The following is a 23,296-nucleotide window of genomic DNA, read 5'->3' as shown; positions in this document are numbered from 1 at the left end:
ACTCCAGCCTGTGTGACAGAATGAGACCATGTCTCACCAAAAAAAAGGAAGAAGTAAACCAAAGCTACACCACATACGAAGAGGGCAAAGGATAGTCACCTTTAGCCTATGGAACTGAGTACCAGCAGAGGCCAAGTTGAACTTCAGACAGTGGTCTGCAGACACAATGCTCACAACAGTCTTTCCTTTTCTACTTGATCATGTTCACTCAGCCAAGAGTGAGGAGTGCTGTGGGTGCCAGTTAGAACATGTACACTTAATATGCCTTCTCTTACTTAAAGATAAGTAGCAGTGACTCCTTAGGTACAGAAGATTCACAAGTGAAAACTAAGAAAAAACATATTAACAAAAAAAATTTTATCTAAATCCATTAGCAAGTTGAAGCATATTTAGTGTTACCTTCAGTTTCTGCCTGGAGGGAGTCTGGCACTTCTTGAGTAACACAATCCTGCTCATCTGGAACAGTTGCTAGCAAGCTGTCTCTTTCATAGTTTTCTGTTTCAAGTTCACCAGCTGAAGATACGCTCTGACACTTTTCAGGTTCTGGATTACTAGTCTCCAGTAGGTCATCACCTTTTTTAACGGACATGTCTTGTTCCTCTGAATCACTACTTGTGGAAGCGTCATGCACATTGTCATGAGAAGACAATTCCTGTGATGCTTCTTCATCCATTGGTTTATTAACCCATGTGAGGAATTTTTCTACCTTAAATTTTAAGATGACATCATGAGCAGGAATTAATTCCAAACTACACAGAATGTTCCTACCTATTACCATTTGTGACTTGACTGAAAAGTTGTGTCAAAATTATTGGCTCTGAAAAGTAGACTGCATCACACAAGCTTAATAGTAAGTAATTCTGACCTAATCAGAATGCTATCTGGGCATGCCATGACCTTATTAAAGTTTTCTTTAAAAGGAAAAAAATATCAGATTAAATACTTCCTGCTATCAATAAACACTAAGAGGATAAAGCCAAACTGTCCCAGTGGCTTTTCCATAAGGGTTCTTAACAATTTAACTGTGCTGTGTGCTACAGCTACATTACAAATGTACCTACTTACTACTGAATCATTAATTTTAGTTTTTCAAATTATATAGACCTTTCTGCAATGGTCAAGCTACAATCTATGTAAATGTTACTTAGCATCAAAGATGAACCCTAAAAAGATTTAGGGCCAATATTTCTGTAAGAATAGAAGCAGTCTACTTTGGAAAAAAATCAAAGTTGCCTTTTAATGCAACAGTAGAGCCAGTAAGATATGTCCCAGCAAATGTTTGTTCTTTGGAATGTAAACAAGGCTCAGCATCAGATCATATACTTCTTTGCATCTTCTGTAACAAGAATATTCTTCCTATCTTGTCTTCAAGACCTTCCTAAGAGTGAGTAAATTAGAACGAAGTGGTAGACATGATGGGCAACAACCCAGAATCTTCCTCTAAAGAAATGTGCCTATAAACAAATTAGGTATCTAAGTTAGACACAACAGTTACGTATCTTTTTTCCTCAGCAATGCCTAGCAGCTATGTTTCTCCACTCATCTATAGATGAATGCATGGGGGCTATTATATCCAACACATTACGGAAAGTCCTATGGCACTGACTGGACTAATACTAGGCAGTCTGTTTCAGATATAACTGGCACCACTAATGTATTTATTAAAACATCACCAGCAGCCAACCAACCTGAAATGTAATACAAAATAAAACCAGCTATATATATGTAGCATATTTTACAAGTATGCTGAAGTTAGGGAGGACAATGTATCGAGGGGAAAAAGAGTCACCTGACTAGCCTTAAAAAATGAACAACAGAAACAGAGACATCATGGAGTCTAAGATTATGGTCTACTGTCCTGAAGAGCTGCTGGAGATGTGACTGACATGAAGGTTCTGCTCATTAGAAAGTGTTTTTTACCCCTTAGAATATAGAAAGGTAATTCATCACACCAAGCAATTTTCTAACTACTTTTGTTTCCCAGGTACTTGGATGGCAGGTATAGCAAAGTCCAAGAGAGGGCATATGAATATTTCAGGTAATAATGTGAATCAATAAATTGGCCTTGTGTTTCATGCTATCAGGGTGAACTTGTTACAAGGTGTAAACTGTGACTGATCACTTCTGGAAGAACTCAAAATTAAAGCTTATAATATAAAGCTGTATCAGAATTTGGACTATTAGGATCCTACTGGTATGGTTTGGCTGTGTCCCCACCCAAATCTTATCTTGAATCAGTTCCCATAATCCCCATGTGTTGTGGGAGCAATCAGGTAAAGATAGTTGAATCATGGGGGCAGTTTCTCCCATCCTCTTCTTGTGATGGTGAGTTAGTTTTTACAAGATCTGATGGTTTTATAAGGTGCTTCCCCCTTTGCTGGGCACTCATTTCTCTCTCTAGCTGCCATGTGAAGAAGGAGTTGTTTGCTTCCCTTTCCACCATAATTGTAAGTTTCCTGAGGCTTCCCCAGCCCTGCAGAACTGTGAGTCAATTAAACCTCTTTCCTTCAAAAATTATCCAGTCTTCAGTATGTCTTTATTAGCAGCCCGAAAACAGACTAATATACCTACTTAGCCTGAAACAGATGAGAAATTGTTCCTTGTTCTCGTCTGTTACTACATAGGCAAGGCTGTGTTTTTGTTTTTTGAGACGGAGTCTTACTCTGTCGCCTAGGCTGGAGTGCAATGGCGCAATCTCAGCTCACTGCAACCTCCACTCCCAAATTTCAAGCGATTCTCCTGCCTCAGCCTCCCGAGTAGCTGGGATTACAGCCACCCACCACCATGCCTGGCTAATTTTTATATTTTTAGTAGAGATGGGGTTTCACCATGTTGGCCAGGCTGGTCTCAAACTCCTGACCTCAGGTGATCCATCATGCCTGACCAAGGTTGCGTGTTTTTTTTTGAGATGGAGTTTTGCTCTTGTTGCCCAAGCTGGAGTGCAATGGTGCGATCTTGGCTCACCGCAACCTTCGCCTCCCGGGTTCAGGCGATTCTCCTGCCTCAGCTTCCCAAGTAGCTGGGATTACAGGCAAGCGCCACCATGCCCAGTTGATTTTGTATTTTTAGTAGAGACAGGGTTTTCCATGTTGGTCAGGTTTGTCTAGTACTCCCGACCTCAGGTGATCCACCTGCCTCAGCCTCCCAAATTGCTGGGATTACAGGTATGAGCCACCACGTCTGGCGGCTGCGTTTTTTAAATAATCTCAGAAACTAGTACTTTGTAGCTTTCAAACATTTCCTTTTCACCCTACCTCAACTTGCCTTTTTTCAGATTTAGTTTACATAATACATGCCTTCAAGAAGGAAGTAAAAAAAAAAAAAATTATGTACCTTGATACCTGGTAGAAACAGGCTTCCTATTTGAATACAACAAATTTAACAGGTCAAACTTACAAAGCATGATTCTATCTACAAGTATGCAACAAAATTTATACATACCTTACTCAGAGTTTTGCTTTTCCTGAAAAATGGTTTTTCTGACTCTTTGGTAAAGAAGATGTGTTTGTTTTTCATCTTTATTTGTCTGCGCATGTCCAGGTACTTAGACTTATGCTTCACGTTCTTCTCTAAATACCTGACCTGCCGATGACTGAAATTTGGGATTCCACCATATCTGTGACCAGATAAAAACAAGTTATTCACAACTTAAATTCTAGGATTATATTTCCTTATAGGAAAAGAGGATGAAACTAACATTTTCACTCATTTTTACACCATTTTAATTCCCTTTTTAAAATTATGAAAATGATAAAATCAAGTTCAACTTGCAGAAGAGTTGATGGTCTAACTTTCATGTTAATTCTAAAGCAAATGTGTAACACCAAAATTGGGAAGTGCAACATACCTAATATAGAGGAGGAAGTAGAAATTACATAGTAGACTGCAATAAATAAATAGTAAAACAAACAAACAAACAAAAACCCTATCCCCTTGTTAGGGAAATATAAATATATAAATATTCTCAAGGTGGGGTGATGTCAAAGCTCTTTAACACATTTCTGGATATATTTGAATTATCTAAATCAATCTGAGCTTACAAAAGAAGCGAACACTTCGTATCAAAATAATTACAGAATGTCTGATTTAACCATCTGAAATTTTCCAGTCCTAAAAGATATGCATCTGCTATGAAGCCTCCTTTTATTATATTAAGCCTCAATTAACTCCCTCTCCTACAAACTGTTAGGGACTTAAGAGTGTCACATACACTTTAGCATTTATAAAATCCAGAATAGTCTGGGTTTAAATGTCAGGTCTCACTTTGTAGCCATATTATAAACTTCTTTTAATAAACAGGATATTTTATCCTTCTCTTTTAAGTAGAATTGGGTGCTCTAAATAGAAGAGTAGTTAAGTAGTTAAGTCTCAGGCAAGAAAAGAAAGAGATCTCTACAAGTGTATATACTACCAAAATCTACCCAAGGTTTCCTCAGTAAAATTACATGTGCATAGTAATACATCCTGCCAGGAATTAAAAAACCTTTTTACATGCTAAACTTTATGATCTTAGCCTTGAATGATTATGTGAACTACTGATTATATTAACTATAATTACCTTGAAATACCTAAGGGAGAAAAACTGATAATCTTTAGAAACTGCAAGTCAACATGTACTTCTGAACTAACTTGAATTCAATTCAATTTTGAGGCATTCCTCATGTCCCTTTCTTGCTGATTTCATAATGTGTAGGTATCTACCTAAATTTCACCACTTATGAAACAGATAAGTAGGACCTGAAATCTCAACCCTTCGAAACATCAAAGAACCCAGTCATGGTTTAGATTACTGGTGTAAGCTGTCTTTTAGCAGGCTTTACCTACTCAGTTTAGTCTTCATGTCATGTACGATAAAATCTCTAGTTGTTCTAACACAACTACCCATGATCCTTTATATTTAATGCTTGGGCATTTAATCCCAGAGAAATCTTATGTCTTCTATACACAAATGTTCATAGCAGCTTTGTTTACTTTTGAAATTTCATTTTATTTTTTTATTTTCTGCCTTGCTATGTTACCCAGGCTAGTCTCAACCTCTGGCTTCAGGCAATCTTCTTACCTCAGCTTCCCAAAGTGCTGGGATTACAGGTGTGAGGCACTGCACCTGCACTGCTGCTTTATTTGTAACAGCAAAATGCCACAAATAATCCAAATGCCCTTCAATTGTTGCATGGTTGAGCAAATTTTGGTACATCCATACACTGGAATTCTATTCAGTAATAAGAAGGAATAAACGGACTGGGCACGGTGGCTCATGCCTGCAATCCCTGCACTCTAGGAGGCTGAGATGGGAGGATCACTTGAGGCCAAGAGTTTAAGACCAGCCTGGGTAACATAGCAAGACCCCATCTCCATGAAAAAACTTAAAACAGCACTGCACTCCAGCCTGTGTTACAGAGCGAGACCCTAAGGAAGGAAAGAAGGCAGGCACACGTAATAATCTGGAGGGACCTTCTAGGGCATTATGCTTAGATCTTAGGAAACAATTTAGATGTTGTTAATTAGGATAATTGATAAAACACAACACCCTCATTTACAGAATTAGCTAAATGTTTCTACCAACAAGAAAGAGTGTCCATGGTACATTGTCGAGGGAGAAAAGCAAACTGGAGAGTATGTATAATATGACCTAATTTTTCTGTTTTACACAAAGAGAAGCATAATGTGTGTACATGGCAAGGCGTGGTGGCTCACGCCTGTAATCCCAGCACTTTGGGAGGCCGAGGTGGGCGGATCACCTGAGGTCAGGAGTTTGAGACCAGCCTGGCCAATATGGTGCAACTCTGTCTCTAGTAAAACAAATAAATAAATAACTAAATAAATAAATTAGCAGGGCATGGTGGTGCATGCCTGTAGTCCCAGCTACTCGGGGGGCTGAGGCAGGAGAATCACATGAACCCAGGAGGCAGATGTCGCAGTGGGCCGAAATTGCACCACTGTGCTGCAACCTGGACGACAGAGTGAAACTCTGTCACAAAAAACAAAACAAAACAAAAATGTGTGTACATGTATGTAGTCACAGAACACAACAGTAAATTTGGAGGGACGTATGCCAAACTCTTTTTTTTGAGAGTCTCACTCTGTTACCCAGGCTGCAGTGCAGTGGCATTATCATGGTTCACAGCACCCTCAACCTCCTGGGCTGAAGTGATCCTCCCATCTCAGCCTCCCGAGGAGCTGGAAACACAAGCATGCACCACTAAACCCAGCTAATTTTTAAATTTGTTGCAGAGATGGGGTCTCCCTATATTGCCCAGACTCTCAAAGTGCCAAACTCTTTAAAACACTGCCTACATCTGAGAATGACTGGAAGAAAATATTTTTTACTTTTTACTTGTTATTTGGTTTGTTTTAATTTTACTCTTTCATAATAGAAAAAGAGGTTATTGCAGATTTCAACTTTTCATGGCATGTTTGCTATGGTCTTCAGATGCACACATGTGAGACACTACGTGAGAAGAGAACCATGCTTAGAAGTCACAAGAGCTGGGCCTAAATTCCCTCTCCGGTAAAGTCAAAGCCACTGTGAGCTGCAGTTGCTTTATCTATGAAATGGAATAACAATACTGGATTGCTATAAAGTGCAACTGAGTTAAAGCATATGAACACATCAAATGTACAGGGATATCTCTACCACAATTCTAACAAGAAATGATTTAATGATAACATCTCAACACATGATCATTTATTAGTTATCTGAGTATCAGAGTGCTCTAAGATAGCTGAAGTGGTTAGGACTTCTGGAAAACAATAGCTTTTATGAATAATTACTTTTGTCCTGAGCCATACTTGAATCCTAGAAGAGAACCACTGTCATCAAAGTCTGAAGCTGGGTTTTCATCGATGTCCAGTTCATGGCTAAATAAAGAAAAGGTAAACAGTGATAAGCCATTACCACCAGAGCCCACTAGTTCAGATAAATATAAAAAAGGCAATACAATTGACCCATGCAAACTTCCCATCACCATAATCAACCATAGTTCAGAAATCCAGGAAACCAGGAAAAAAAATACTTTCATTAGAATTTTCCAAATGAGGTAAGTACCCAGGAGCGTTTGGAACACAGCAATAAGTATTCCAGTCTTAATCCATGTCAAGTAATGATTTCTATTCCTAGGTATGGTACAAATATAATCTCTCAATTTTCCTTTGGAAAAACACCAGTAAAAGCTGCAGCCTTAAATTAATCTCCTGAAGTGATTTCTCCAGAGGTTTCCCTTAAAAACAAACAAGGAAATGTTTGATAAGTATCAATACAATCCAAAAAAAATTTTAAAAGAAAATAATTATTAAAAAGAATAAGGTTGTGATACAAGTGATATTAGGTAACCCAGGAGAATCCCACCTACTAGAGATCTTTTAGTAACCAGTGACTACCCCTGGCCGTAATTCCAAGTAAAGGAAAATGGTGAGAAATAATTCTTACAAAGTTTGTCCTTCAAAATAAGTTATGCTCATTGAACACACATGATCTTTGCCTCCAGTAACTAGCAGGAACTGGGGAGTTAACAAGCAATGTCTACCATACAGAGGTAGCATAGTAGAGGCATGCTTGTTTTTCTAGAAGCTATATGGAGTACAAGTGTCTTACGTGGAGCAGCCCATATCCAGTCAGAGAAATGAAGTGTCCAGCTAACTTCCAAGTTCAGTAATGATCCATTCTTTCCTTGTTACTTACAGTGTTAGCATCTGACTACATCCCACCTTACATTATTCTCTACGTGTTTAATTATGTGTAGAAGTGTATAAACCTTCAAGAAAAAAATGTAGAGATGAATACCAAAAAAAAGAACTTTTATTTGGCTATAAAACACAAAAACAGAACTGCAACTTGGGACATAAGCACAGAATGAGGTGGCCTCATGAAATGTCCAAAGAAGAGAGGAAAAGGTTAGAGTTTCACTGAGGAGAGAGGTCACGCACGTTGTTTAGAAAGTTAGTTCACTGGTGCTGGCAGCACCTTACAACAAATAGCTGGTGAGTTTTGATTAGGAGAGCCAGTGGTTGTTAGGCGGAATTTGTAATCTGAGAGTTACGGTTAGGCCTCTGCAGTTGTGAATTGGGCTTGTGAGACTGTGTCAGGTACATGTTCCTGTATAAGCGGCTATCTGTCTTTGTGTGATGCTTTGGCTTGGAAAAATTTCTTGTGACAGTTCCTGTTATCAGGCAAATAGTGCATGAGAGTCTTTCATGGCCTTCCCTGGCTACATTTTACCAGCATCTGACACAAGTGACTCTGTTTTGACTCTTACAGCTTTCACAGTGGTAAACAGAAATTGCACTGCTTCGAGTAGAGTTGGTCTGGGCTCTGGCTTTAGAGCTGCCATTGCTGTGAAGAAAACTCTGAGCAAGGTACTCATTCCTGTTTGCCTCAGTGTTCCTATCTATACAATGAGAGCATGACCTTGAGGTCTTTTTCAGCAATACAAATCTGGGATAAGATATATTCAAACTTTTGAAAAACATTAGAACTGGTGAGAGAGGATACGAATTTAATTATTAGTTAAAAGTTATGATCCATTGATAGCTGCTAAGTGTCAGATATATTATACGCTAGCTCCTGTCTACCCAATGATCACAAAAAAGGCATCAGTCCAATCTTATAGATAAGAAATTAAGAAATGTACTTAGGCCGGGTGTGGTGGCTCACACCTGTAATCCCAGTGCTTTGGAAGGCCAAGGCAAGTGGATCACTTGAGGCCAGGAGTTTGAGATCAGCCTGGGCAATATAGCGAGACCCTGTCTCTACAAAAAAATTTAAAAAATTAACCAGGAGTGGTGGCACACACCTGTAGTCCTAGCTACTCAAGGCAGAAGGATCAATTGAACTGAGGAGTTCAAGATCATAGTGAGCTATGATCATGCCATGTACTCCAGCCTGAGCGATAAAGCGAGACTGTGTCTTAAAAAAAAAAAAAAAAAAAGAAGGAAATGTACTTAGAGTTTGTGAGTGGCAGAGTTCGGCCTTGACCACAGGTCCAGGTCCAAAGGCTCAGAAGCTTACCAGTAGATCCTGCCTCTTCTTACATGATTACCGGTGTTGTGAATATAACAATCATTTAATAACCACTCGCTTACAGATACAAATGCTTACTCTAACATGCTCTGGTGAGAGGGGTCTCATGTAACTTACCTCCTCTTCAGTTTGCTTGGCTTATGCTCAGGTGGATCTTCCTCACTTTCATCTCCATCAGTACCACTGGCATGTGGTCTGTCTTTGCCTGTGTTTGCTCCTGAAGACTTCTGTGAATCTAAAGAGGCAGAAATATTGCAGTAGGTTTTCCCCCTTGGTTTGACAACTTTTCTGCTATTTGCAAAGCCAATGAAAATATTTTAGCACCTTTTCTACAATGAACTGTACATGTGCATCAAAGTGCCAGGTCACATCTACCTGTTTGTGTCTACATGCAGAGTCTGAGCATTTAAAAAATCCTAACTATAAGGTTTGTTAAGTTAAATTTAGCCTAAAGCTGTCCGTGTATACATTTTAAGATCAAAGGTTTCTCCACACGTAGTGAACTGTAACCTAATTGGTGGTATAAAAAGACTGTAACCTACTCTTGTACCAAGCACAGTTTTGGCTAATCACAGGCAGCCAACTGTTCAAATGGTGTTCAAGTAAGGCAAAAGCTGGGGTGTAACCAATCCAGCCGTTTCTGTACCTCACTTCCACCTTCTGTACATTGTACATCATTTTTCTTTTTCTGTCCATAAATGTTATCCCAATCATGTGGCAGCCCTGGAGTTGCTCTGAACCTATTCTGGCTCCGGGGGCTGCTTGATTCGAGAATCGTTCTTTGCTCAGTTAAACTCTATTAATTTGTCTAAAGTTTTTTTAACAGGTTTAAAAATGTTCATGATCTAACTACTTAAAAAAAACAACAACAAACTAAAACTACTTCTTCATAACTGCCCAAATCTACACAAATTAACCCACAAAGCTGCCTCTGGGATAGCTGTTAGCAGTCACATTCTTATGGAATTTTAATTGAAATGACTGTAAAGGGGGCATAATCACATTGACTAAGAAGAATTTATCTTCATTTGCCTTTAATATAGTATGAAAGTAACATTAATAATGAGAGTAACAAAGACAATACTATCTTTAAGAAGAGTTCTTTAACTTATGGTGACAAAAACTGAGGCATAAATCTGTCTTTGTTCTCTGTTTCGTCAGACTGGAAGAAAGTGGGTAGCTGAGACCAGGAGGAAAAAGATGTCTGCAGGGTAGACAGTGGGAAGCTTTGACTCTTTCAGAAAAGCACCAACCACAAACAGTAGAAAACATACTTAAACAGAAGCATAACCTATACCTTAAATTTTGAACTCAAGGGAGGATCTAAAACAAATCAAAATCTAAAACCCTCAAATTCATCCTGATGGCAGACAAACTGGAGTTATTACAGAAATGGACAATCTATAAACATAAGTAAGGGAACAGGCAACAGAAGACAGAGACTGTGAGAAATACTGTGTCTAGCAAAGAAAAAAGCAGGCATATGAGGGAGGAGAACCAAAGAGGGTAAATGAGACAGTAAATCAGAGGCCAAAACAATGCCCAATATGTATATTATAAACTTTATGGTCAAAATATGTACAGAAAGGTATCAGGAGAGTATAGAAGTGTATCAGAATACTAATATAAAATCTTCAGATAAAAAAGGGTGGTTGTGCATGGTGGCTCACGCCTATGCACTTTGGGAGGCTGAGGCGGGAGGATCACTTGAGGTCAGGAGTTTGAGACCAGCCTGGCCAACATGGTGAAACCCCGTATCTACTAAAAAGACAAAAAAAAAAAAAAAAAAAAAAAAAAAAAAAATTAACTGGATGCGGCGGCACACCCCTGTAGTCCCAGCTACTCGGGAGGCTGAGGCCAGAGAATTGCTTGAGCCCTGGAGGTGGACCTTGCAGTGAGCTGAGATAGTGCCGCTGCACTCCAGCTTGGGTGACAGAGTGAGACTCCATCTCAAAAAAAAAAAAAAAAAAAAAAAAAAAAAAGGATGAAAATATATCACCAAAATGGAAAGGAATGAGAATATTATACTGAGGTAGGCTCCAGTTATAAGAATCTAAGAATATAGAGAAAAAAAGCAAGTTGACAGAGCTCTGTAGAAACTCTCAGCTGGATGAAGTATTATCAGCAATCTGAGATAAGCAAAGCAAATCTGATTGTTAAGTAAAAGGTCAAAACCATTTGTTTCACAAAGGAGTAAGGCTGAGAAGAAAGTTCCTCTACAGTAGATGTCTTCAGCATGTAACATCAGGATGCCAAAACTTCAGGATATGCAGATGTCACAGAAATTTTCTCCTCTCCCATTTTCCTGGTGCTGTTAATTGGCAGAAGCCTCTCCCTAGCAAGAGCACTGATATGGCTTAGATGTTTGTCCCCTCTAAACCTCATGTTTAAATGTGATTGCTAATGTTGGAAGTGGGGTCTGGTGGGATGTGTTTGGGTCATGGGGCAGATCTTCGTGGATGGCTTGGTGCCTCCCCATGGTAATGAGTTACTGCAATATCTGATTGCTAACAAGAGCCTGGGATTTCACCCCTCTCTCTTGCTCTCTCTCTTGCCATGTGGCATGCCTATGCCCCTTTCACCTTCTGCCATAATTGGAAGGTTCCTGAGGCCCTCACCAGGAGTTGATGCTGAGACTATGCTTCCTGTACAGGCTGCAAAACTGTGAGCCAAAATAAACCTCTTTTCTTTAAACATTCCTCAGTCTCAGGTATTCCTTTACAGCAACGCAAAGTAAACATTCTCATCGCACCCTACTCTGATTAACTCCTTTCGAAACACTTCTCATTGGCATTCTGTAGTCCTGAGTGGCACCAGTTTGCACAATTAGCTTTTTTTTTTTTGATCAGTTATTCAGGAATCAATCAAGTTCCTTATCCTGGATATTTTGTTGATGAGAATATCCTGAAATTAACCATTCCAGTTACAAATTAATATTGTGCCCCATTGAGTTCTTTTTTCACAGCAAGACTTCACTTGTCCTAAGTGAATTCCACATATGACTCATAAGACATCTGCCTAATGTCAAATGTACATTCTCAATTGCTTTCTAACATGCCTCTTATAAACTCATTTGCTCTGGAAAACTAAAAGTTCCAAGCTCACTCTAAATTAGATTTCTCAAGAGATTCCACATTTTCCTTCATTAGCCACCAAAGTACAAGAGAAGGAATGATATTTTTGACAACTGTATGCAAATATTCTTATTAATAGAAAAGGATAACAACTTGTGATATGAAAATAGGATGGATTAAATCATTTCATTATTATATGAAATGTACTTGGTATTATTTAACTCTACAATAAAGGATTAGTAGTTATTTTGCTAAATGAATTAATTTTGCTAACCATTACATGGCAGAATAAATCTTGGTTAATCTTACCCTCAGCTGGTGGGTCTGCGCTTATATTCCCTAATGATTTGCTTTCCTCATTGGTTCCTCCATTACGTGGTTCACTTTGGCTGGAACCAGGGCACTCTCTTCTGCTACTACCTTCACTTAGCTGTTGACGACCATCATGACTTGTACAGGAATCTAATTGGCTCTGTTTTACTTCCTCTGAATTCAGTTTTATGTTACTAATTCCATCAAGTATTTCACTATGATCCTTATCACTTGTACCAGAGCTGTCACTATCAGCCGTAATAGGTGAAGATGGAAAAGACAGTAAGTCAACTTTCATGCATTTTTCATCTTTCTTGTTGTCAGCTTCTGTTTTAGATGTGTAAGTATCTGTATCACAGCTTTGCAAGGCATCAAAAGTCCAACCCTGAGCTTCCCAATACTGAAACTGTTCCAAATAATACCAATAAAGTTGACTATAATGTTGCTCCCATTCTTCCTTTGTATCAGGAAAGTTCCAAGGTTCAGAAGATAGTGCTTGATCTGGATGTTTTTCTTGCCAACTTTGCCACAATAGTCCTCCTCCATATTCATTCCAATACTTTTCCCATTTCTCTGTAATTTCTAGCTTTGGAGATAATGTGTTTTCAACAGGAAGATTTTCTGTCTCAGTATCTTTTTTGCTTTGAAGTTCACATGTTCTGGTGTTCTCATACTGTTCAACTGAAGATGGATCATCTGAAGCCAAAATGTCATCTTCTTCATATTCTTTTCTCCAAGATTCTTGCACAATTTCATCTAAGTATTTCTTTTGATGTTTTTTCTTTTTCTTTTTTATTTTATTTCTAGTATTCATAGATACCTATATCAGATAAATAACGAATATAAAATACACTTTATGAACTATAAAATAAAGTAGAATCCAAGTCTATTTTGACATTAAATTAAACAAAATACTCTCAAAGCCCCACTATGGGCTTTTAGCTCCGCAAACAAGTGACATACTACTAAGTTTCCAAGAGGAGGAACAGTCACACTTGGGACATATTACAACTTTCAGTTCTGGTTAATTTATAAATACATACATTTAAAAAGAGGCAAAGAGCACTGATCGTGAATGCATTTAATCTGATAAAAAGTAATTCCTTGTGATATTTTATAAAGAAAACTAAGAGAGACAAATAATAAGAGTAAATTAATATTTACCTCAAAATTCTTATGTGCAGTTATCCTACCAAATTGAAGTGGCAATCCCATACTTCTCATGAGTTCAGCCTCAGAATCAAGTTCACTTTCATCTAGGCCTATGCCTTTGCTGTCATGTGATTCTGCAGTACCACAGGAATAACCACCTTCCTCTTCTTCTGTCGCCTGGTCTCCTATAGACACCATTTATTAGCTTAGTTTTAAGGAAAACTTAAGAGGCAGGTTTTCTTATTCTCATTTAAAAAAATCTGAGATCCAGAGTGACCCGCCCAAAATAAAGGTATGCAAATGTTACAATTTTTTTTATTTTTTAGAGATGGGGGTCTCACAACACTGCCCAGGTTGGAGTATAAGGGCTATCTGCAGGTGTGATCATAATGCACTAAAAAGCTCTGAACTCCTGGGCTCAGTCAGTCCTCTTGCCTCAGCCTCACAAGCAGCTAGGATTACAGTTGCATGCCACCTTGCCTGGCCTGCAAAGTTACAATTTTTAAAGGAAAAAAAGAAAACAAACAAAAAACAATTGATGGTATGCTGGGCACGGTGGCTCACACCTGTAATCCCAGCACTTTCGGAGGCTGAGGCGGGCAGATCACTTGAGGTCAGGAGTTTAAGACCAGCCTGGCCAACATGGTGAAAACCCGTCTCTACCAAAAATACAAAAATTAGCTGGGCCCAGGCTGTAATCCCAGCTACTCGGGAGGCTGAGGCAGGATAATTGCTTGAACCTGGGAGACAGAGGTTGCAGTGAAACAAGATCGTGCCACTGCACCCCAGTCTGGGTGAGAGAGAGCGAGACTCCGTCTCAAAAAAAAAAAACCAAAAAAACAAAAATAAAAACAAAAAAAACCAACTGATGGTAATATGGACTAGTAACAAAAAAACCCAATGAAGAATCAACAGACAATTTCTTATTGGGCTCTGCCTGCCACTATTCATCAAGCTGCCCATTTAACTTACTCCTATTGAGCATCTGCTCTATGTTGGGCACTGTGCAAAATACTGAGTATGGAAGGAAGACAGAACAGGCCATGTAACCCTGGTATGTGGATAAAATACTTATATGTTCACATTCTTTAGCTGCAAAATTACTGAACTAAGACAGTGAATTTAAAAATCATGATTTGTGAAGTTATTTTAGGAGGTATTAACAAGAGCGGGTGAGAAGTATGTCTTCATGCCCCTCACAGACACTTCAATACAACTGGGATTTAGGTTCTGGGATTCTGTGGAAGAGGTGATTTAACGAAAGGATTCTGCTATTAGAAGTTTGAAATCCTGGGGTTGGGCACAGTGGCTTATGGCTCTAATTCCAGCATTTTGAGAGGCTGCTTGAGGCCAGGAGTTTGAGACAAGCCTGAGCAACACAGCGAGACCGTGTCTCTACAAACAAAACCAAAAACCAAAAACCAAAAAACAAACTACCCTGGTGTGGTGGCGCCTGTAGTCCCTGCTACTTGGGAGGCTGAGGTGAGAGGAATGCTTAAGCAATCGCCACCTAGACAACAGAGCAAGACCCTCTCTCTCTCTAAAAAAAGAGAAAGGTTTGAAATCCACTAAACTGGAAGATTTTTTTCAAGCTCTCTGAATCTAATTCTTATAGAAAAACCATTTATTACAACAAAGTAAGTTTTCCTTTACCCTAATATGGTTATCTAATAGTAATTATACCATTAATTGAACATATGCCATTCAAGTGCTCTATTAACTGTTTAAAATGTGAGATAACAAAAATCATTTTATGTATTAGCATACTCAATTAGCATTGGGCTGCACTCCAGCTTGATGATCTCAGGCAACAGAACAGTAAATCTTATATAGCCAAAATGAAGACTGATAAAGAGAAATCTCATGTGTGCAAATTCTACTACAAGAGGGAGAAAGATACCTTTCTAAGTAATGATGGGGATTCCACTCACTACTCCATTCAAATATACTTACGAAAGCTCAGGAGACAGCAAAATGGAGAAAATGAGTAAGCTAAGTTTTATGTTCCTTTCATAGTATGCATATTTTCTTATGCTCGAGGAGCCTAGTGTTATAGGAACTTTCTTTGTATAGCATAGCACTGAAACACAAACCAAACACTCCATCCAGTGATCAACTGAAGAAACAGTAATTTGTTCCATCACCATAAGAGTTAAAGGATTTCCAAAGGTAACTATGACACCGTACTTGGGCTGACTTTGGCTTCTAACTCCACGCTGTAATTTTCTCTGTGTCTAGAAACACAAAAGGTCTATGTGGAAGGACAAATGCAGTAGGGAAGTTGGAGAGACCAAAGTGAGGCTCAATGTACAGTATAAATTATATTTGTTACTTGGGAAAGTTTACCAAGATGACAGTCTCTTTACTTCAGGCAAAAGACTACAGGATGTTCACCTGGAATTTTTATCCTGCAGCATTTTTTAATCCTGCAGCATTTACCTACATAATACACTTCTCATGAAGTGTATTATGATTAGAATTTACATATTCTAAATTGAAGATGGAGTCTCACTCTGTTGCCCAGGCTGAAGTGCAGTGGCAAGATCTCAGCTCACTACAAACTGCCTCCTGGGTTCAAGGGATTTTCTTGCCTCAGCCTCCTGAGTAGCTAGGATTATAGGTGCCCACCACCACACCTGGATAATTTTTGTATTTTTATTAGAGATGGGGTTTTACCATGTTGGCCAGGCTGGTCTCATACTCCTGACCTCAAGTGATCTGCTTGCCTTGGCCTCCCAAAATGCTGGGATTACAGGCATGAGCCACCACACCCAGCCAGAAACCACACATTCCCTACTTTTCAAAGCTTTAAATTCCAGGTTGCTCTTATCTAATGGCGGCAACTCAGGAAGGAACACTGCACAGGGCAAAAGAGGCTACATTAAGTCAGCACAGGAGCTATAGAAAAATAAAAGATCTGCTTTCATAGAGATTCCAGAACCATGTTATAAAAGAAAATAAAAATTGTCTGATTACAGAATTATTTGGCATTTATATTTTATGCTAAGAAATCAATACAATATTATAACAAATTATACATAAATTAACACATATGGGTAATTTCAGCAAAAAAGAGTTATAGAATTTTATACTATATTACCTGAATTGTTGCCACTGTCTCTGATGTAATAGCCTTTTAATCCCAAATTGTACAATTTTCGATCCCTGTGAAGCAGATTAAGCAGTTCATATTGAAATGAATTAAGCCATAAGTTTAGAGGGAAAGAAATCTCAAGCCATCATAGATTAATTAATAAAAAGCTTATGAAACAGAAAAGCAATCTGCTAATACATTTCCCTCACTTATAATGTAGAGGCAATAATACATTTTTCGTGGAGTTGTTGTAAGGACTGATAGTATATGTAAAATATTTAGCACAATGCTTAACACATGGTAGCATTTATTACTATAACTGCTAGTTACTAAAATTAAGGCTGGGCACAGTGGCTCACACCTGTAATCCCAGCACTTTGGGAGGCTGAGGTGGGCAGATCACCTGAGGTCAGGAGTTTGAGACCAGCCTGGCCAACATGATGAAACTCCGTCTCTACCGAAAACACAAATTAGCCGGGTGTGGTGGCAGGCGCCTACAATCCCAGCTACTCGGGAGGCTGAGACAGGAGAATTGCTTAAATCCGGGAGGCGGAGGTTGCAGTGAGCTGAGATCACACCACTGCACTCTAGCCTGGGCAACAAGAGCAAAACTCTATCTCAAAAAAAAAAAAAAAAAAAAAAAAAAAAAAAAATTAAGTGTAATTTCTCCTGGACATCTGATATTTCTTATGATATATAAACAATGGGGTGTCTCTAAATTTTGTTCTGAGTAACAGTGGAGAGATTTAGCTTACATACATATAAATCAATATGCAGACCCTAATCCATTTGCTAATAAGACAAACTATCCATTGTGAACAGTAGACAAGGTATTCATGGTCTGAGCAAAGGTTACCAAAATAAACCTGACAGAATACTTAAAAAAAAGTGGAAGACTTTGCTTTTAATATCTTCCTGACTATAAATTCAGCTGTAATAAACTCCACTGTAACTGCCACAAGAAGGCCAATTGCAAGTGGAAGCTAACATAACTTTTCTAATGGAGCTACAATAAATTTAACTAAATAAAATTCTAGTGTACTTGCTCTATTTCACATCCTCTTGCTTCTTTTTTGGAGATACTATATGAAATGTAAAGTAGGTGGTGACTCAGCAGGATGGTGAACAGGCAAGGGGGTGACGTGCAAATGTGCTTTGGCAGCAAGTGGTCCCCAAGAACATGGGCACTGGGGGTGGGAAGCAGGAGCTGCACAGGAGGCATCACTGGTCTGCCCACCAGCACCTAAAGATATGAGGCACTGAAGTGTCAGGTGGAGGAGAGGACCAGTATGGTTGGTTGCAAGTTGGTTATAATGAGCAAATATGTAAATGTGTTGAAGATAATGTTAGCCAAGATTCCCCTTGTTGAAGGTTACTTATTTACTTTATTATTTTAAAATTTATTTTAATGTTTTTAAATAAAACATTTTTGGTTTTTATTTTTTTAATAGAAATGAAGAAGGTTATTTAAAAGCAAGGTGGGCTCAAGACATTATCTGATAGGAAGGAAGTCTAGAAGGACACCTCAGGTGTTGGGCCAACATTAGAAGTACTGTTAAAAACTCATGGCATTTAAGTTTATATACACAGCAGACATAAAAATAGTTTTTAAAAGTGTTAGCATATGTGTGTATATGTATATATACACACATAGACACATTCATGTATGCGTGTAAAACACACATATATACACTGCTCAACTCTCTCTGTTAAGAGGGCACAGGAGCAATAAGCACAATGAGCAGCCAGCTTTGGTTTCTAAATACTATTTTCCACAAAAGGAACCAAGTTGCCCTGGAGAAATGACAATTCCAGGGTTGGAGAATGAACTGTAAAAGATAAACCTGGGTCATCTTATGCCAGAAGATTAGGAAGCACTCAACACTAGAAATACCAAAAGGACACATGAGCCACTTCAAAGAGTTCCCCACTGGCCAAATCAGAGACAATATCAGCACCAAATTAATGTTAGCAATGGAATATAACCTGTTAGTAAACTAAGAATCTAGATTCCATGTTAACATAAATGAATAAATACATGGGGAGAGAAGGGAAAGCGCTCCTTACAGAATACTAACTAATAAATGCAGTAGGAGTGAAGAAGACAAGAACCACTCCTTGGCATCCTTCACAGAGGTAGCTGATTCAGGTGGAAGTTATCAATGAAGGCCAAGGCTTGTGGGTTTACTGGAAAACAGGACACTGATATAACACTGGAATATGCCCCCACAAAATACTGATTAATACAAAGGGAACCATTGTGACTTTACAGTAGAAAACCTGGCATTCAGCAACATCACCCATGATGGTATACTGTCTACAAAAAGTGCCTCCCGAGGCCACACAGAGCTGGGCATAGCATCATTTCTGCGGCACTCCTGCTAAGGCATGACCCAACTATTCCTGATGAAACATCAGACAGACCCAGGTTATGCAAGGTCAGACCTCATCTCTAGAAAAAACAAAAAAAATTAGTCGGGTGTAGTAGTGCACACCTATGGTTCTAGCTACATGGGAGGCTGAGCTAGGAGAATCACCTGAGCCCAGAAGGTTGAGGCTGCAGTAAGCAATGATCATACTACTGCACTCCAGCCTCGGCAGCAGAGCAAATCTCTGACTCAAAAAAAAAAAAAAAAAAAAAAGCCATGCCAGACATGGTGGCTCATGCCTATAATCCTAGCACTTTGGGAGGCTGAGGTGGGTGAATCACTTGAGGCTAGGAATTTGAGACCAGTCTGGCACACATGATGAAACCCTGTCTCTACTAAAAATACAAAAATTAGCGGGGTGTGGTGGTGTGGGCCTGTAGTCCTGGCTACTTGGGAGGCTGAGGCACGAGAACTGCTTGAACCCAGGAGGTGGAGGTTGCCACTGCACTCCAGCATGGGCGACAGAGCAAGACACTGTCTTAAAAAAAAAAAAAAAGGAAAAAAAAGAATGCATATGAAATTATTTGTAATGAAAAGCACATACGTTTCAGTTCGAAAAGATTAAATTCAATGGAATTGATAAGACGGTCATTAAATAGTGTTTTAAAAGTCATTCTGATTCAAATCCAATTGTGTATTATTTTCTAGAGGTGAGTTGAGAAATCTCAAATTTTTATATTTCATAACTTATATTCTCTCTCTCTTCTCTTTTAGAAGGAGGGCTTCCTAAAAGTAGCATCAGTACCCGATCATACTGTGGGCCGTGAATTAAGCATGTAGGCCAGGCTGCCACTGACTGCAAGGTGACTCTCCTTTCCTGGCCTGCATCTCCTAAACAGAGCCAGGTATTTTTTTCTAGTGAGCTTCTTGGTCCCACCACCATGCTAGCCTGTAAACCTTCTGGAGGATGGGCCCAGCTTAACAGGTCAGGTCCTGAGAAAGTGGCAGAAAGGCCTTTCCTCATGCGTGAGAGCTAAATCAGATGTCCAAGGTTATTACTAGCATGTTCCAAGGCTACTGATAATTTGAGGTAGAAAGATCAGCAACAAGAGAATACCAGCTGTTATATTTTTATGAAAACTGTTTCTTACTTAAAACTTTCAAGTATCTCCAAGAACATTCATCACTGGGAATGATGTATTTCTAATGCCTGGCATTTGAAGAATTTCCATTGTACTTGCTAAGTATTCTCTATAAAGCCGTCTTTGAGTTTGATTAGTGCACCTTAATCCACAGAGCATAATGACTCTGGATGAACTGATGGCCTCAAAAATAGAGAGATTTGTTGTAATTTCTGGACCTGGCACACGTAAGGACTAAATAAATCTTAACTATTGAATTGTAAAGCAGGAGACCCAACCTGGACTGTAGTAATCCCACTAAGATACTGCTCTCCTTAGAGCCCTAAGCAGCCACCTGAATTCTTATCCTCATACCTCTGAATACAGCAATCATCACTATGATGCCTAAGTCATCTTTCTATTGCAGCACCTGACACTCGGGCAGCTGAAATAAATGCTGAATAAAAGATTCTTAGTAATCTCTGAAGTACAAGTAGCAATTCCTCTTTTGCAAAGGGACTGTGAATCAGCTTCATTTTCAAGTAGTAAAATGGAAAGGAAGCCCTTTCTGAAAGTGTTAAAAGGGGATCACAGAAATAATATGTGACTTGCCCAAGGCCACACAGCTGAGTTTTGTAAAAGCAGACAGATATGCTGTCTATAAGGTCACTACTCTTTTAAATTCTGACTCAGGAACCTGTTGGGGGAAAACATATCAAACAATTTCATTGTATCATAAATGAAAGACTAGAGATCACCATCAGACACTGTCACATGAGTATGATCAGAGGGAAATACAGGCTCTTCAGTTTCCAGAATAGTCCTCTATCTCCACGAATCTATATTAATGTTAAAGTGTCTGAACAGAACACCAGTTGTTCTAGTAACTTTAGACTACTTAAATACCTTAATGAGGGAGATTCAATGAAATCGTGTTTTATGCCAACTGGTAGCATAGTAGAAAGGCTCTCATGTCATACAGATGTGGGGTAGAATTCTAAAGCTGCCATTTCCTGGCTATGTGATTTTTTTAGGCCACTACTGAGACTCTGAGACAGGGTCTCATTCTGTCACCTGGATTGGAGTGCAGTGGTACGATCACCGCTCACTGGCTCACTGCAGCCTCCACCTCCTGGACTCAGCCTCCAGAACAGCTAGGACTACAGGAGTGCCCCACCATGCCTGGTTAATTTTTTGTATTTTTAGTAGAGACGGGGTTTCACCATGTTGCCCAGACTGGTCTTGAACTTCTGGGCTCAAGCGATTTGCCTGTCTCAACCTCCTGAAGTACTTGGATTACTGGTATCAGCCACCACAACCAGCCAAGACTCAATTTTCTACTTGAATAAGTGAGGATAACAAGACATACCTCAGGGGGCTGCTAGAAGGCTTAAATTAAAAAAAAAAAAAAATTAAATTATTCTGACATTTGTTAAAATGGTAAAGAAAGGCTTTATTTAGGATAATTGCGATAGTAATCAACATAATAGTAGCCACATGCATGTAATCCCAGCACTCTGCGAGGCCAAGGCGGGCAGATCACTTGATGTCAGGAGTTCGAGACCAGCCTCCAAGGTAAAACCTCATCTCTACTGAAAATACAGAAATTAGCCGGGTATGGTGGTGCACTCCTGTAATCCCAGCTACTTGGGAAGCTGAGGCACGAGAATTGCTTGAATCTGGGAGGCAGAGGTTGCAGTGAGCCGAGATCATGCCACGGCACTCCAGCCTAGGTGACAGAGTGAGACTCTCTCTCAAAAGAGAAAAAAAAAAAAGATAATGGCAATGGAGAGAAATTTTGCTCAACTTCAAATATAGCAAAGACAGCTGAAGATAGCCAATGGGCAGAATTCAGGGGGCATGGTCAGTGGATGGAAAATTACTAACAGGAGACATCCAGCCTGGGGGGATTGTTGCTATACCAACAGTATTCTTGCTGAGGGTAGGCCAGAGTGATCAGATACTAAGGGTGGGAAGATCTTGCTATATGGACTTAGCAGGATTCTAGCTAAAAAAAAAAAACAAAAAACAAACAAAAAAAACACCTGTTATCCCAGCACTTTGGGAGGCTGAGGTGGGAAAACTGTTTGTATCCAGGCATTCCAGACCAGTGTGGGCAACAAGGTGAGATCCCTGTCTCTACAAAAAACAAAAAAATCAGGCAGGTATGGTGGTGCATAGCTGTGGTCTCAGCTATTCAGGAGGCCAAGGTAGGAGGATTGCTGGAGCCAGGGAAGTTGAGGCTGCAGTGAGCTGTGATTGTACCATTGCACTCCAGCCTGGGTGACAAAGTGAGACCCAGTCTCAGAATAAACCTCCAAAAACCCAACAAACAAAACAAAACAAAACACCCAAGAACCACCCCCCCACCACCAAAAAAAAAACCCAACAAACAAAAAAACTAATGGACTTTGAAGGATTCCTGTTAAAACTGGACCAGATAGGTTGAAGACAAGTCCCAAATGACAAGGCCTAATCAAAAGGAGAGCTCACTCAGAGGAGCCTGTGTAAAGTCTGGTTAAGGAGAGTCTCTGTCAGTACAAAATGTAGAACAATTAGTGGTGGCACTTAATAAGTCATCTAAGGAAGGAGACCACCCTTCATATTGTCTTATGCCCAATTTCTGCCTCCAAAGAAAGTAAAAACTAAAAGGCAGAAATGAAATCCACAAGCAGACAGCCCGGCGCCACACCCTGGGCCTGGTAGTTAAAGATCCACTCCCGACCTAATCGGTTATTTGCATAAAAAAGGCACTGGGCCGGGCACGGTGGCTCAGGCCTGTAATCTCAGCACTTTGGGAGGCCAAGGCGGGTAGATCACGAGGTCAGGAGACAGAGACCATCCTGGCTAACACAGTGAAACCCCGTCTCTACTAAATATACAAAAAATTAGCTGGGCATAGTGGCGGGCGCCTGTATTCCCAGCTACTTGGTGGGCTGAGGCAGGAGAACGGCGTGAACCCAGGGGGCGGAGCTTGCAGTGAGCAGAGATCTCGCCACTGCACTCTGGCCTGGGCAACAAAGCAAGACTCTGTCTCAAAAAAAAAAAAAAAAAAAAAAAAAAAAAAAAGGCACTGTGAAGATCCCTGTCCATTTTGGTTCCTTTCTAATTACTGGTGTATGCAGCCCCCAGTCATGTACCCCCTGCTTGCTCAATCA

The 23,296-nt window shown here is 39.6% G+C and overlaps 1 protein-coding gene across 1 annotated transcript in view; it reads right to left on the bottom strand.

Moving 5' to 3' along the window:
- Window positions 1-23,296, bottom strand: part of TGS1 (trimethylguanosine synthase 1) — a 54,895-nt gene that overhangs the window by 29,016 nt on the left and 2,583 nt on the right. Inside the window, exons 2-8 of the mRNA XM_002819088.5 lie at window positions 16,655-16,719; window positions 13,567-13,739; window positions 12,400-13,222; window positions 9,134-9,251; window positions 6,772-6,858; window positions 3,442-3,616; window positions 400-706 (exon numbers count right to left, since the gene is read on the bottom strand). Of these exons, the coding sequence (XP_002819134.2) occupies window positions 400-706; window positions 3,442-3,616; window positions 6,772-6,858; window positions 9,134-9,251; window positions 12,400-13,222; window positions 13,567-13,739; window positions 16,655-16,719 (1,748 nt within the window). The remainder of the gene's footprint in view (window positions 1-399; window positions 707-3,441; window positions 3,617-6,771; window positions 6,859-9,133; window positions 9,252-12,399; window positions 13,223-13,566; window positions 13,740-16,654; window positions 16,720-23,296) is intronic.

The sequence above is a fragment of the Pongo abelii genome, chromosome 7 (assembly GCF_028885655.2).
Source record: "Pongo abelii isolate AG06213 chromosome 7, NHGRI_mPonAbe1-v2.0_pri, whole genome shotgun sequence".
NCBI classification, from domain to species: domain Eukaryota; kingdom Metazoa; phylum Chordata; class Mammalia; order Primates; family Hominidae; genus Pongo; species Pongo abelii.
This window is presented reverse-complemented; position numbering and strand designations above follow the sequence as displayed.